This window comes from Molothrus ater, chromosome 15, assembly GCF_012460135.2.
Source record: "Molothrus ater isolate BHLD 08-10-18 breed brown headed cowbird chromosome 15, BPBGC_Mater_1.1, whole genome shotgun sequence".
In the NCBI taxonomy this organism is placed as follows: domain Eukaryota; kingdom Metazoa; phylum Chordata; class Aves; order Passeriformes; family Icteridae; genus Molothrus; species Molothrus ater.
The window spans coordinates 9,469,179-9,485,571 of record NC_050492.2 but is presented as its reverse complement, the minus strand read 5'-3'; the positions used below and the strand labels follow the sequence as shown (position 1 = coordinate 9,485,571).

The 16,393-nt window shown below is 46.3% G+C and overlaps 1 protein-coding gene across 1 annotated transcript; it reads left to right on the top strand.

Moving 5' to 3' along the window:
- The first annotated feature begins 556 nt into the window (after nucleotides 1-556).
- On the top strand, nucleotides 557-9,039 carry CXCL14 (C-X-C motif chemokine ligand 14). The gene is made up of 4 exons (XM_036391511.2): nucleotides 557-874; nucleotides 1,726-1,831; nucleotides 6,232-6,342; nucleotides 7,852-9,039. Exons 1-4 carry the CDS (start codon nucleotides 811-813, stop codon nucleotides 7,865-7,867), a joined length of 297 nt encoding a protein of 98 aa, XP_036247404.1. The 5' UTR covers nucleotides 557-810; the 3' UTR covers nucleotides 7,868-9,039.
- The last annotated feature ends 7,354 nt before the right edge of the window (nucleotides 9,040-16,393 follow it).

Sequence of the window (16,393 nt, the reverse complement as noted above, 5' to 3'; positions counted from 1 at the left end):
ACAGACTCTGCAAGGGAGGAGGAACATCTATTTACATCCATGAAGTTCCCGCGTGTTGCTACCCTGTTCTTCATGGAGCAGAATATCGTTCGAGTGTTCATTAAAGCAACAATAAACCGAGCTTATTTCCTAAAATCTTACACATGCTAAACACACCTAACAACGCTTTTAGGAATATTTTCCCCCATTTGATTCACTGAACTTTCCTTTAGATTTAGAAGCCTGCTAAAGCTAGAAAAATTAACATTTAAGTCAATCTGTGGCAAAAGGTGACAGCCTTCCCAGGTGAGAGTTCTCCAAATCTTATTTCCAAGGTGCATGGGAATTTCCGCGGAGCGCGGGCATCCCTGGAGCGCTCACAAGCGGATGGTTTCCAGCTAACAGCCCCATTCATACAAATGCACACATCACCCTCCCCAGCAACCCTCCGCTGATGGGGAAGGTCCCAGCTGGGCAGGGGCAGCAGCAGCCGCCCCACCGCCTGCGCTCCCCACGGGATGCTCGGGGCGGGGATGGGGGATGTTCCCCCCGGGGTGCCGGTCCCCCCCTCCCCGGCGGGCTGAGGAAGCGGAGGGAGCCGTGGAGTTGCTCTGCATATTAATGAGCCGGGAGCGAGGGCAGCGGGAAGCGCTTTAAAGGAGGAGAAGGCAGCGGCAGAGCGCAGGCAGCGCCGGCAGCCGCTCCGCCGGGAGCCGCTCCGCCGTCCCCTCCCTGGCCACCCAGCCCCGGGACAGCGGCATCGGGGCACGAAGCCCAGGCGAACACACACACCGACCCCCCGGCGTCTCCTCGGGTACCTGCTGTCTCACAATGAAGCTCCTGACAGCAGCTCTGCTCCTGCTCTTCATCGCGATGTGCTTAGCCAGCGCGGAAGGTAAAGCTCTGCTTATTCCCGTGTAAATCTCTTCTCCGGTAATTTGTGTTTGTGTCTTGATAGCCCTGGCTTGGGCTGAGCTATCCTTGCACGGTGGAAAGGTGTGATTTGTGGAATCTGTGAGTAAGGGAGCTGCAAGTTATGTAAAGGTGGAGGAGAGGTAAAATACAAGGGATGAAGTTGTGTCTTCATTTGTGTCTTCGGCGCAAGGCAAAGAACTCGCAGTGGGGCAGGTCGTGCCATGTTCCTCGTTATTCAGGAATAGAGCCCAAGCATCTCCTTTGAAACTGAGCGTGGTTTTCAGGGCAATTAGAGCAGAGCTGGATGTGAGGTGGTGGCACAGCCTGCGTTTTCTGCTGTGCACAAAAATGATGGGTAAAACATGCTCAGCTTTTGTCTGGCTATGACTGCACCACAGCATCCATGCAAGGAGAAATGACTCAGTCCTACAAACTCCAAGTGAGACACGAGTGAATGAGAAAGTAGCCCAGACATGCACTTGCTTGCTCAGTTTAAAGCAAGTTCTGATTCTTTCATTTCCTTTTGTTAAATACAATTATATTTAATCACAGCAGGTGCACTTTAAAAAAATCTGCTATTTACAAAGTCCCAGAGCATATGTAGTGCTCTAAAATATATTTCCCAGAGAGTCACTACCTTTTTCTGGGATATACCAAAGGAAGAAAAAAAATCTCTTTTTAAGCCCAACAACATTAAAAAAATTCATCTTTTCCCAGCAAGGCTTGAAAGAGCAAACTGAAGTTTTCCTGGATGCACACAGGCTGGAGGGGAAGGGACGCTTGGTATGCAGGAAGCTTTGCAGGCGCATGAGAAAATGCTTTCTCTTGTAGGCGTGAAGTGCAAATGCTCAAGAAAAGGTCCTAAAATAAGATTCTCTAATGTACGGAAGCTGGAAATAAAACCGAGGTACCCATTTTGCGTGGAAGAGATGATTATGTAAGTTTTCCTTCATTTATTCCTTTCTGTTTCCCTGTCAGCTGAACTGCTTCACCTTATCTGCAAGTTCCTTCTTTGTTCTTTGTTTTCCTCATGCCCTGGCATGCTAATTCCTGGGCATAGTAATTTGCTGTATCAGATTAAAAAAAAAAAAGGACAATTCTGACCAAAATCACAGGTATCATTTTTTGGCAGAATTTTTTTTCTTTTTTTGTCAAATAAGTATTTCCAGAATGGGAAGCAGTAAAAAGATTATCATTAGTTCAAGCGAGAATAGGGGAAAATTCTACTCCAAGCTGCCTGATACAACACTCAGAACTATTTACTCAAGTTATTCTGAGCATGCAGAATAAACATGAGCAGTTTGGTCCGTGGTGGTTTCTGAAAGGAAGAGTTACCCCAGCCTGCATTGTACCAGAGGGATCTCCTTCACCTGCTGGGGTTATTCAGCATGTAATAAAATTCTTTCATCGCAGTGTCCCTGCAAGTCAGGACCAATGCTGATGTAAAATCTCAAGCTGATGTAGTGGGTAACCAAGCTGAGGCAGGTACAGGGATTTTTTTACATAACTGGCTAAAAAAGGAGGGGGCTTTTACATCTTAAATATGGGTGGGTTTGGCTTTTTTCCTGACCTGTTTGGATATCATAAGATTCCCCCAACAAAGCACCATTCAGCCAGCACATGATGCAGCTGGGTGAGAGCCAGAAGGGCAGATAACCCAACAGGACTGCACCAAGCCCCCTGCCCCTAAGAAGGGGGAGAATTGTCCCAAGATCAGCCACAGCCCAGGACCCTAAGGACTGACTGGATCCAGCATGGTGCTCCCCCATGGAACCCTTGCCAGTGGCTGCCCAAGGGGATCTGTGCAGGCTGCACACCCCCCAGCACCCTGCAGTGCCCACAGGGCTGCCTCTGCCCATCCACCTGGCACAGATACCTCAGGAGAGACCATGGAGTGCCCACATGGAGCTGCCAGGCTCAGCACAGGGCTCCTGGAGAGGGAATAGAGATTCAAGCTTCCTCAGGCTTCCTGCAGAGCCAGAGCAGCATCCCTAGGAGCAAGGCTGAGCTCAGGGAACGACAGACCCACGTCTTTGAAGCCCAAACCTGCTGGTGGTGACCTGAACAGAGAAGTTCTTGCAGAGAACCCTGTCTGAGTCAGCTTGACTCTGTTTGCTTTGACCCTTCAATAGTAAAGTGATGTCACAGAGGGACACTAACTCTTGGCATCCCTCTCCAGTTATTTGCCCAAAAGCAGATGGTGACCAGGGGGTATGAAATAAATCTCATTAATGTGACATTTTACTTCCAGTCAGAAATCAGAGAAAGCAAGAAAGCCCTGTAGGAGCAGTTGCTTTTCCAGCCTGACAGGGCAGATGTTGAGCAATACTATTCAAGGCTGAGGCTTGTCCAGGGTTTGCAGCAGCTGCTGGGACAGAACTGTCCCATCACTGTCTCCTCACTGGGGGTGTCTGTGGGGCAAACCCACTGCCATCACCACCTTTCCAGCCCCCCTGATGCAGCCTGAACTCAGCATTGAAAGCACTGAAATTAATATTCTGGGAACCAATTTATCCGGGAGCCTCTGGACATGGCACAGAGGAGCTAAATTCCTGCAGCTGAGTTTTTGTTGCTGCAGTGATCATCCAAAACAAGTTGTCAAAGCTGCATCCCCTTCTGCCCTCCTTGAAAGCTTTCATATAGCAGAAACATGATATAAATTGTGTTGGAATGAGAAATAGGGGGTGCAGTTAGGGAGGTTGTGGCCATATCCCCCAGCAGAGCTGTGCCACAGGGTAAGAGACAGTTAAACTGAGGCCTCAGTCTAGTCAAAACCTATCAAGATTCATGGTACATCCAGCAGTAATTGTGTGTATCTGTTTCCTGGAATGAGGGGAAGCAGCAGAAAGTAGGAGGGAAGTTTAACTCCTTCTACTTGAAATGCTCCGAAACACCCCCACCCATGTTTTGCCCGATGCCAGAGTGTGGGGATGGGTCAGGCTGAGAAGAGCTGATGGGAAATGGGCTCACAGTAGTGCCTATCTCCAGGGGCAGGAGAGGCAGCTCCACAGCAGCCTGGGATGAAAGGGCCAGAGCCAGGATCCCTGAGGTTCTGGAGACAGGATATGTATAGGCAGAGGTGCAGCCCCTCATCCCTGCAGATGAGATGTGTGGGGGCACAGGGTGCTGGGTCACAGATTGATTTGGGGTGTGTATCACAGCCCTGCAGGCAGGGACATGCTGGGGAGAGTTTTGGCACAGGGACACTCAGACACCAGGGTGAAGGCTGCAGCCACCAAGCCCTGGGCAGCAAAGGGACAAATCCCACTGCAGGAATCCTACTGGAGGTGTGGGTTCTGGTGCTTCATCCCTTCTCCACCTCTCTCAACCTCTTCTTGCAGCCCATCCAGGCAACTGCTCATTCAGGCAGAAGCTCCCGCAGCACCTCTTAGGCACATTCCCCTACATTTGTCACACCAGCATCCCCAAAAGCAGGCCCAGGTCATCTTAGGGTGGCCAAACCTGCTGCCACCAAACCCTGCATCCATCAGGGACTGTCAGAGAATGGCAGAGGACCATGGGGCTGCCTTGGGAACATTTCTGCTGTCCATCCTCCAGAACAGAAGCAAAAAACCTGCATGTGATGTAAAGCAATTCATCTTAGCCTGAGGAAAGACCCTTTCACCTGAGAGGCAAAGCATGGATCTCCTCCTGCTGAGACTGCAGCCTGGTAAATCCAGAGTGTCCTTCGCTGCTTCTGGTGCAAATGCAGAGCTGGCAGCTTTTCAGAGGTGTTCCTGCTCCTCTCCTGCAGTTCAGCTTGTCCATCACTTTCTGGAAATATCCTCCATGGTCTGTCAGAAGAGAGAAATGAAAGCCAAGTGGATCAGCCAGTGCAGATGGCACAGCTGAGGTGGCTGCTGCATGGAGAAACCCTGCTCTGCCCTCAAATCCCTTAAAGCTCAAAGCTACAGGAAAACTCCCCTTCTGAAGCACACACTGCTCCCTAGGAGTTGGTAGAGAGCACCCTTAGAACAGAGTTAGTCCATAGTTTTGAGCACTGACCCTTCCCTTTCTGATACCTGCAACCATTAAAGGCTCTTCCACTGCTTTCCCATGCATTGGGGGAAAGTCCACATCCTCCCAGAAAACAACCTGGAAATTACACCTTAATATTTTGTGACCTTAGCTGGAGATGAAGCAGAAAGGAGGAGCAGGGAGGAAGGTTAATTGAATAGAAAAACCTGTTTGAACACCACGTAAAACCTTGAAATTGGAATTGTGGTGAGAGCCTCAGTTCAGTTCATGCAGGCAGCATGTTTTAATTTGTGAGGCACCAGGAGGGTGAGATGGGAAAGTCTGCAAGGCATTTTGTCTTCTTTCTGAACCAAACCATAAAAGAAGCCCTCCAGTATACATAGGTATTTCTGGATTTCTGCCATCATTATACTCATGTCTCTAGCAGCATTTAATTAATTCCACTATGGGGTTTTTGTTAAACCAATGACTGGCTTTCTCCATTATAGATGGTGTTTCCAGAAAATTATTAATTCTAATACAAATTGCCATTGTGGGTTGTTTTTTGGATATTGTCTGGGTTTTTTTTTATAAGAAAACAAAAAAACTGCTCAATTTTGAGCCCCAGAAGTGGGGTGGACTTGATGTTTCTGGAAAGCTGTCCTGTTGGGACCCAGATCCCTCATGTCACCTCAGCTGTGGCAGCCTCACTGAGCCCTCCAGGAGGGGACCTCAAATGATGAAAAGACTTTTGCCACGTTTTGTCTCTCAGCATGCTTGGTCCTGACAGTCAGGGGACACCAAAGTGGCAGGGAGAGCAGGATCAGGTGGTGATGAGAGGAGACTGAAGCCCCCAGGGCTAATGCTGGGGCTCAGGGCTTGGCTGCTGGGCACACGAGCACTCTGCCATGTGCAAGCATTTAAAATACTACAGAATTAAAGGGGAAAAATTTAAAATAATCAGTTTGTTTATAAATAATAAGATCAAGATAATAGGAAACATAATCAGATCAATGGAGCAGTTCTGATAATTTCTCTTGGATGAAGTATTGTTGAGTGTAATGGAGCTGTCTCCTCATGCAAAGTCCTTGTGGTTGCCTGAATGAGCCCAAATTAAATTAATTATACTCAGAAGAAGATATCTAACACTTAGGCAGAGCAAACCCACTGATTAAAACCAGCAGGAACGTTTTCCTCTGATACAACCTCAATGCCCTGCACTGAGGGCGAACAGCTGCTCTGACCTTACCATGTAAACCCAAAATATCTGAGTTGATCTCTGTGCCATAAAGCACAGAGTGGAAAGCCCTGACCCTGTGTGGCTCGGGGTGGGAGCAGGGGGTATTGCCACATCCCTGTGAGCTGTCCCTTGCCTTGCAGTGTGACACTGTGGACACGGGTGAGGGGGGAGCAGCAGCACTGCCTCAACCCCAAGCGCCAGAACACCGTGAGGCTGCTCAAGTGGTACCGGGTATGGAAGGAGAAAGGCAGGTGAGTCCCAGCTGGCTGCATGGGGGAGGCTCTTGGAGACAAGTCAGGCAACCAGCAGCGTTCAGGAACAGAAAAAACAGGAAAATGCACACGCTGGCAAATGCTCCATCCAGCACAGAGGATGCATTTCATTACCAAAATTACAATTTTAAATGGGTGTTCTTGATATTAATTATTTCCTGCCACACGCATTTCTTGCTTCTATTTTGGCATTAGGCTGTTCTGACTACAAATAGTAATTATTTTTGGTTAAAATATTCATCAGCTGATGTTCTCAGTTATGTACATACATTCACCTCCCTTCTACGGGTAAAAATCCAAGATGAAAAGCTAAACTACTTTCACACAGTCACGAGAAAAGCAGTCAGGAGAGGCAGAAAGGGGGAGCCCTGTCCCACACTTCAATCACACCACCTCAACCTCATCAATACTTGATGACGCGGGTATTTGCCAATTTTAACGAGCATAAACTTCCCAGAAAAATTATAATTTTCTGATAAAAATCTGACAGCTTCTCCTTTGTAAATAGGGTTGGGATTTTTTTCTAAGTCATAGGCAGAAGATAGAGAGTGAGAGATGAATTCCTGATGGCCAGTGGTGATGTCTGTCCCCATCTGTAATCAGGGGAGCAGCACAACTCCCGCCACGTGTCCAGCCACAGACAAGAAAGAATCTCCACGCACAGTACAGGCCCATCAAACCCTCATCCTCCTCATTTGGTGGGGAATTAGCTCCCCAGAAGTGAGCTCAAGTAAGGCCAGGGAGCAGCAGGCTCCTCTCCCTGCAGCCCCAAGGTGCCTGGTGGTGCCTCAGGCCATGCCAGGGCACAGAAGCCCCTGGGCATCTCCCTGAATTCCTGCCAGCTCCCTGCCTCTGCTTCACAAACAGAGCACGTGGGGAAGCCCTGGCTATTGCATAACCACAGATTTACACTCTTCTTCTGTTTCTTTTTTCTGTTTTTTTTTTTACATAAGGCCATCACAATGATGAAGGATGCTCAGCCCCAGGCTTGTGCCCTCAGGAAACACACAGACAGACAAGCCCATCAAGTTGTGCTGTCAGGAAATAATGTAGAAAAATTAAACAGAGTAATACGATTGCAAACAACAGATATTGTGAACATATTGTCTATATACAGCTCATGATACGCTTCAACATTTGTATATGAGATAGGGATTTTCCAGCATTTAAAGTGAGTTAGTAGATGTGGATTTCTTCATGTTATTTACTCAGATAATTGTGGTAGAGTTTGTCACTCTCCACATGCCTCTAAGATGTGACAGTGTCAAAGTCCAACACTCCTCCCAGATCCTTTATGGATATAGGTAGCAATCTGGTGACTGCTGAAGTCAATAACTTACTTTCCAAATTACTCAGGCACAGGCTAAAAATCTGGGGTCTGGGGTTTTACTATTTTTGTGTCGTTATTTTTTATTATTGTTGCTATTTGAAATGGAGTTTTTAAATTCCTAGTTTAAACACCCTGCTCTTGGCTCTTCTTTTGTTTAGGGTTTATGAAGAATAAGAGGAAGTGGTACAAGGAATGGAGTGGACTCCCTCGGCTGGCATAGGACTGAGCTCTACAGAAGATTATTTCTCTCTCGCAGACATAAGACACAAATTCTATATTATTATAAAGCACTTTTTACCAAGGGTCAGTTTTTACATTTTATAGCCGTGTGCAAAAGGCTTCCAGATTTCACAAGCATCTGTTGCACTTCTGATTTCATACCCGTCTGCTCCATACTGAAATTAGGAAAACACCTGCTTTTCGTTTTAAAGAAGTTCTTTTGGGAGTTTTTTGGTTTTAATTATGATTCATTCATACTTCACTATGATGGCAATCGAGCTTTATAAGCTCACTAGGCAAACAGAACTGTTTGTGATGTGTTGTACAGCCATGGCCCTCACCCCTGGCAGTGGCCTGGGGATGCTGCTCGTGTTTGCAGCCTCCACCTCAGCCAGGCAGAGCAGGGACCAAAGACGAGTTTGCTGGGGAAGATGCCACGAAAATGCTGTGGCTGCACCTGCAGAAGTGAGGGAAGATGCCACGAAAATGCTGTGGTTGCACCTGCAGAAGTGAGGTCCCTCAGCACCTCGTCAAGTGAGCGTGAGCATCACTTGTGTACCTCTTCTTTAATGGACTCGAGGTCCTGCTGCAAGGCAAAGCATCCTGTATCTCCCTTCTAACCTTTCATGCATTAGAAAGCATTTCTAACTCATTTTTATTACTAAGAAAATGTGTATTTTTTTTCATCCTGAAGCACTTAAAGGAAGTTTGTGGCTTCAGTACTGAGACATCTTAAGCTTCAAGACTATTGTGTATGTTTTCCTAGATTTGTAGCAACAACAACAAAAAAAAAGCCTTTAAAAGGTACCTTTTTATGAAAAATATGATAGGGCAAACATATAAATACGTATGTATGTTTTAGTCACAATACAACATATTCATTATTTTGAATGTAATACTTCAATGTTAAGCAGTGCATTCCTCTTTTTAATATAACAAAACTACCTTTTCATTTGTAAATACACTATAGGAAGTCTCCCTATATTATCTCACTGTATAATGTTCTGTACTGCTAAATTATCATATGCTATTTAAATGTTTGAAATATTTAGGAAGTTGCATGCAGATTTCATATTTCTTTCTAAGACAAATGAAAAAAGTAATAAAAAAACTATTTAAAAAAAATTTCACAGCTGTTTGTAAATTTCCTTAAGCCACCAGGGAACTCCTGCCACTTTCAATCACTTGGTAGCTGAATTGGTTTGGGGGGGGAAATAGTAGATCAGAGAAGCTGATTAGGGATTGGATATCTTGATGACACTGGAATTAGAAAACACTATTCCAGCACAGTTTACTTCCCTTTCTCATTTTAGGATTTGGACTTTAGCCAAACACTGAGGAATGCTGCGACATAAAGAAGGACGATGCCATTTGCCTGTAACCACTGGTCTAGTGTTGTGTTAAGTAAACATAAATCAACAACTTCAGTTCATAGAAAACCACATAAAAAGTGATTTGGATGAAATCTGGGTTAGATTAGGGACAGTCATACAGCAAAAGTCAGGCCACAAAAACCTGTGAGCCACCACCTCCTCTTCCTGCCCAGTTTCTGCCCTCACCCACAGGGAACCACTTTGCACCCAAGTGCAAACACTACATCCTCCCCAGATGAAAGGAAGGCAACAGCTTGGGATGGCAAAGCCAGCAAGAGTTTAAACACATGAAAAGCTCCTGGTGCTCCCTGAACAGCCCTGCTGGCCTTCCTGCCTGCTCCCAGCTGGGCTAGGGCAGCTGCACACGGGGCTGCTCCTGGCATCAGCACGAACTCAGTGACAGCAACCCCGTCCTGCAGAGCCAGGGCAATGCCTGGCCTCAGCTCAAGGGCTTCCTTTAGTTCAGAGAGACAAAGTAGGGAAAAAAATAAACATACTATATATGTGTGTATATATATATATAGATAGATATAGATATATATATAGCCTAAATTACTGAGATAAGAACCTGGCAGAGCTGGAGGAGAAAGAAGATTTCAAAGTAGTTTCCTATTCTGCAAAAGAACGAAGATCAAGTTTCACATATCTATGAGTAAAATTCTTGAGAAATATCCCAGGGTATTAAAGAAGTTAAATCTCTGTGGATATCAACCACAGGGAGCTGTTTCTGGCTGAGTATCTGAACCCAATCTCTGGGCAAACCCAGACCCGTGATTGAGCCAAGCCACCCCTCTCCTTTCTTGAGAAAGAACATTTTAACAAAACCAGTAGTTTTTCCTTGACAAGATTTGATTTCAACATTCTGGAAGACTTCAAAAAATGTTTCATTTTATTTAGTGACTACTGGGCAATATATTTCCTGGGAAAATATTGCTATGGTTGCACAAGAGGTGGTTCAATCCACTGGGAATGGTGTGCACAGCTCTGACTGCCCAAGCTCAGGACTCACTGACTCAGACCTCGCAGGACAGAGCATGTACAAATTACTTAGCTCCAGGTTCATCTGCTGGACCAAAAAAACAGCAGCAATAGAAACTAAGCACAGATGAAATCAATTGCAATTTTTTTCCACTTGCCAGAATGGGAAACCAAAACAAAAAACCAGCACCATAACAACCCCAAACAACCAAAAAAAAAAAAAAAAAAAAAAAAAACAAAATCACAAACCAATTAAAAAACAAACAAACAACAAAAAAGTTGCTGGTTTCAATATTTTTATTTCTTTTAGCCTAAAACTAAAATCCTTCAAATAAAACAACACTCAGAAATAAGAATTAAAAACCTAAAGAGAAAAAACTGACTCTGAGCTGGTTTTCCCAAGCCTGTAAGCCTGCATCTCCAGGCAGGGTTGTTGATTTTCCAGGAACAAGAGGAGAATCCCTTGCTGTCCCTGATATGCAGTTGTAAAGGGAAATGCTGCATCAGAAGGTAACAGCCACACACAAAGCATCAGCCACTTTCCCTCAGACTGAAACATCTCTGCTAAAACATTTAAATAAATATAATATACATATGTATATGTAGGTCCTTCCTCCACTGAGATTTGGCAACAATCTTAAGGTTGGGTTTTGTTTTCCCCAGCAGATTTCAGGCTGTGAAGCAGCAGGAGACCCTTCAGCCCAGCCTCCCTCACACACAGACCATTCATTTGTGCTCTGAGATTGAAAATGAAGCTGCTGACACATGGTCTGAGCCCACACCAGCCAGCCATGACTGCTCCCCAGCCACCAATTCACCTTCCTAGGAGCCTGAACACTTGCAAGGGAAGCAGGAGCCTTGCTGAATCCTGGGGTACAGGAGCAGGACACACAGACCCCAGAGCTCCTTTACTTGCTGCACCACAAGCATGTGAACCCATCCCAGAGCCTCCAAAGAGGGCAGCAGGCAACGGGAAATCCTCTGCAAATCTGCTCCCTGGCACTCTGCAGGAGCACCAAGCCTGCACTGGAGAGCTGCCCACACAGCCCATCCTTCCCCTGGGTACCCATAGGCTGCACCCCTTCCAAACCAGTCCATCAGATTTATGTTAATAAAGGCACAGGCTCACCCAAGCAGCTGCAGGGACAGGACACAATAGCAGGGAGCCCTGCCTGGCCCTTTCCAGTGAGAGCACTGCATGGGATTAGTAATGTTACACAGAGCCTTTCACCACTTGCTTTTCACTTGTTCATATATGGTTGAGGTCAGCAATGGCCAAAAGAGTTTATTAAGAAGCGATGGTTGCTTGGTGCTCTCAGCAGGTCCTGCTGTGCCCCAGCTCCCACAGGCTCCCTAAATCAAGGCACAAGGCCACACCAGACAGTCACACACATGTCCTGAGCACATCCATGTGGTGGAAGTGGTGGTTCCACACCCACAAGGTTTTATCAGGGCTGTGGGAGCAAACGTGGGGATCCATGGTAAAGTCATTGTTGGGGCTGGGGGTCTGCACTGGTCACCCCTGGGACCTGAGGGGGAAGTTGAAGGCAGTGTTACAACAACACAAATGCTCTCTGAGCTAATTCAACAGCAGAGCTGGGTCCCTTCTGGGCCCATATTTCCAGAGAATAGGAACAAATGTGAATAAAAATGTTACCATCCCCAGGATTCACCATCCCAGTGGGAATCAGAGCCAGGGAGCTGTGTCTGTTCAGGGGTAAAGGGCCCCTGTGCACCCTGACATCACTTAACAGGTTTTATACAAGCCCAGACTCTTTATACAAGGCCCTTGCACTCTCCAAACACACTTCCCTTAAGTCAAATGAAGCTCCAGTCACATTTGGGGTATTTTTCCTCCAAAGCCAGTTTTCAAAATTGAAGCACTGAAATCCAGATGTGCCCAGCATCTGAATACCTCATTTATTCCTGGTCGTTTCAGCACCTTTGGGAAAAGATAGGATGTTTAGGGCTGGGTTTGGGCTTGAGATCCAGGAGGATGGACAGCCCACGGAAAGCCCTGACCGCACCAAGGCCATGCCAGGGCATTCTGTGGGTCTGGCACTCATGCTGGGATTTGTTGTTCAGTTTGTTCCCTTCAGTGGGTTGGGGTGTGCATGGCCACAACTGGAAATCCAGGTATTTTTGAGGATTGCTGTTTGCAGTGCTCACTAACTCTGGGTTTGCTCCATCAGTAACTCTGTGTCTGTTAGTCATTGATTTCCCTCTGATCCTAAGCCACAAAGAGCCAAGTGTTTCCTGGAAATTCCTTGTTTGCCTAGAAAGGCTGCACCCCATGAGCCTCCAGCTATCCTTGTAACCAGCACACACTTCTGGCAAAGATCTCCTCTAATTCCTTTACCCAGAATAGCAGCAGGGATTGCCATTGCCTGAGAGACAGAGGATGCAGCTGCATTTGCAAGCAGCTCCAGGCGCTTGTAGATATCAATACACACCTTACAGAATTGTGAATTGTTTTCAAGTTCCTGGGCATCCAGGCAACTTGGAAAATCTCACAAAATATTTGGCTGTGCTTTCTGACAACACATACCTGCATCTCTGTGGAATATGCCTGCAAAGATATTTGAATTACAGTTTCATACTTTCAGAGAAAGCTGAACACCTGAATTAATTGGGGTCACAATCCTTTTTACCCTCCAAGGCTTCCCCTTGGGCCAGCACCTCTGCCATCCACCAGTGCTACAGCAACAGGCCCTGAGCCATGCCACAGGTATTAAAGTATTTCATATCCAGTACCTACAGATCCAGAAGTCGGGTTTGGAGCATTTCTCTGAGCCAGCACTGCTTGAGGCAAAGCCAGGGAGATCAGAAGGATGCCTGGGAGGCCTCAGCAGCCTGATATTCAGGCCCCTTCCTTTCTCTCACCAGCACTCCGGGGTCCAGCAGCTCTTTGGCCGTCAAACCCAGCCCAGGTGACTGCTCCGAGGGAGCAGCGGGGAAAGCAGGGCTGAGAGGACATCTAGTGGCGACCAAAAACCTTCTCAGCCAGCCAAGGGACACCTCTACAGCTGTCTGCATTATAAATCAGTTTGGAGCCTGCTCCTTGTGCTGCTGTTGCTGGGAATGCTCTTCCACAGCTCCACGAGAAAAACCTCAACTATTGCATTTGGTTTAGGAAACGCTTCCAAAGAAGATTTTTTTCATAAAGAAAAGTAAAAAAAAAAAAAACAGGCAAAGCATCTGTGGTTTTGGGAAGCCTGCTCAGAGGTTCACACCATCTTATTATCCCATCAATTTGGAACTTTCACACTAGGGAAAACAGAACACCTGGCTGCTCTGTCTACAGGAGCCACATCCATCACACCAGCATGGGGAAACTGGATTGCAGCACAACCCAGGGCAGACTCATTCCCAAAACACCCATCCCAAATCCTTTAAAAACACCAAGCCTTTCTGATCAATACGGTTTTCTTGCCCAGAGCTTCTCCCTCCTGCCACCTGCTCTCCAGCAAGCCCAGGGCTGCCATTCCTCTGGTGTTGCATTGCCATCTTGTCCTCGGGTAGGTCCCTTTGACCTCCCAGCAGCAAAACCCACACATGCACAGCAGCACCTGCAGTGCCTGAAGTGGAGACCTTGCTCCCTTCTGTGGGCACCAGCACAGCAAAGCCAAGATCCCTGCAGGAAGTGCCTGTAGGGCTGTCACACACACAGAGTTTGTTCCCTGAACACCCAGTGACACTCTGCATTGCTGGTCCTGTCACCAGCCTCTGAAGTCCTCAAATTCCCGTTGATTTTTCTCCCCTCTTTCGCCTGTTTGTGCCACCAGCTCTTGGGCAGTGGCTGCTCTGGCACACACATGGACGGCATCCAGCCCAGCAGGAGCGGTGACATGACATGAAGTGACAGGAGAAGGGGCAGGCAGCCAAGGCCTTGAAAATCACCACCCCTGTGTCTTTGGTTTTCCTCCTGCTCAGTGAAAGATGTAGTGAATTCCTCTTGAATGGGTTTCACAACCTCCTCCAAGGAAAAAAAAAAACAAAAAAACAAAAACTCCTGTTCATGTTCACTTAAGGCTGATAATTACAGAATAATTATGATTTATTCCCATCATAAATCTTGGAGGAGGAAAAGGGTTTTGAGGTTTGCAAGATTTGCTGGATGACAAAAGGAAAACACAGCTCTAATTGCCCTTCTTTGTTGTGTTTAATTAAGGATTCTGAAGCAACTGATCTCAGGGTTTTTTTCATGGTTAGAAACCTGCAAGGAAAAGAAAATCTTTCTGCAGAGGCACCAATCAAAGCTTTGTTGGGTTACTAGGCACTAAGTGTGCTACATCTGAACACTCAGGACACCCAGAAAAAGAAGCTTATTAAAGGAAAAGAAATGCTACAACAGGCTTCTTTCCACCACCCCCCACTTCCAGTAGGCCTTGGCAATTTTGAGCTCACTTCTAATCCTGGAAGAAATGTCTTTTGTCTTTACCCCTCAGCATTTTTACCTCGTTATTGACCATTCAATTGTCTTGCATAAAAACACTTCTCCATTTCTATTACCTTCATAATTCCACCATTTACATATTTCCTCGTGATTTGCTCCAACTTTCTTTTTTTAGCTCTCCAGACTTACCACTTCTGTGACCACATCAGAAAAATCAGACCAGCCCAGAGCTCCTCAGCTCCTTCCCTGGGCCAGCAATTCCCAGTCAAGCACCACATCTCCCCAGCAAGAACCAGTTTGCCAAGTGCTGCCTCTCCAATTCAAAGTGTAAGTGGCTGGCAGGGTGTTCCCTCTCCATTTTCGTGCAGCCGCTGACAAAGTTGTGCCAGGAAAATCCAGTTCCTCATTGTAGCAACCAGTGTCAAATGATCACGTCTGGCTCTGAGCGATGCCACCAGCCCACGAGTGAGGTTGTGCTCAGCCAAGGCTGCAGGGAGCTGAGGAATAAAAAAAAAGGCAAGAAATCCTTGGGATTGCTTTCAATCTGAAAGCACTTGGGGCTGTGCTTTTGCAGAAAGCGGTGGTGCTTGAGAAGGGTGGCTGAAAACAGGACCAGCACACACTGCCTGCCCAAAGGGAACACAGAAACACAGAATATTCCACAAGAATCATCAGGTCCAACACTCACATGAATGGTCCTGTGAGGAAACAGAGGTTTGGGTTGCCCAGAAGGTAAAATCCCAATACTTCAACTGCACCATCCTAGACCATGATGCCTTGAAATGCTGCTCTACAAAGGAAAAATGTCAGCTCTAAAGGAAAAAAAAAAATACTTTCTGGGTTTATCATGATATTTGGGAAATGTTCCTTTAGGGTCAGGAGAAAAGGATGAAGGGAAACACTGAATTTGGCTAAAGCTCGTTGTGGAAAATAAAAAAAAAATAAAATAGAAATGAAGAATACACATAAAGCATAGAATGGAGGGGAAACAATAAATTTTCCATGTTATAGGAGATATTTCCCCACTTCCTTGAAGCAGGTGCCCGGGTTTTCCAGCAGAGCCTCTGCACAGGGTTATCCATCCCAGGGCTCCGAGCTGCAGCTTAGTGGAGGTTGACACCTTGTGGCAATTCCCATCACTTACAAGTCAGAAAATCTGGGGGTTTTGTCCTTTTCCTTTTTTTTTTTTTTTCCTGTGGTGAGGTGGTGGCTGAGGTTCATAGCCCCAGAGGTCAATTCCCAGCACCTGGCACCTCATCTGTGGGGTGGGGGTCTGGGGCCATTAACAGTTTAATGAAGATAAATAACACCAAACACTGAGAACGATATAAACATAAATCCAAGTCATATCCTATTTGTTTCTGGGGGAGAAAATAAGAAAAAGGAAAAAAGATTCCTTGGGATAGCACCAGCTGTATATACACAAGGCCCACAAGACAAGAAATAAAAATTGATCTAGTGAAAGATATTTCTCACCTATTTTTCAGTCTCATTAGATCCTCTCCTGTTTGCACAGTGGGGTAAGAGGGGCAGAGCCCTGATTTACTCCAACAGCTGCTTTGGAGAAGTGAAGCAGCACCAGCTCCAGAGAAACATCTCTATATTCTGTTTATTCCCACTGGAATAAACAGAAACAGCTCAAGACCTGACACACATTAAACCTGAAGTGAAGGAAAAAATGCCTTGGGTTTTATGCCTTGAGTTTAAGAAGAAGTACATTCACTGCTTCATTTA

Bases quoted from the DNA above. Each gene is read 5' to 3' on its own strand.
- CXCL14 (XM_036391511.2), top strand. From the start codon at position 811: ATGAAGCTCCTGACAGCAGCTCTGCTCCTGCTCTTCATCGCGATGTGC. The intron at 875-1,725 runs GTAAAGCTCTGC...TTTCTCTTGTAG, and splicing joins GTGCTTAGCCAGCGCGGAAG to GCGTGAAGTGCAAATGCTCA. The intron at 1,832-6,231 runs GTAAGTTTTCCT...CTTGCCTTGCAG, and splicing joins TGCGTGGAAGAGATGATTAT to TGTGACACTGTGGACACGGG.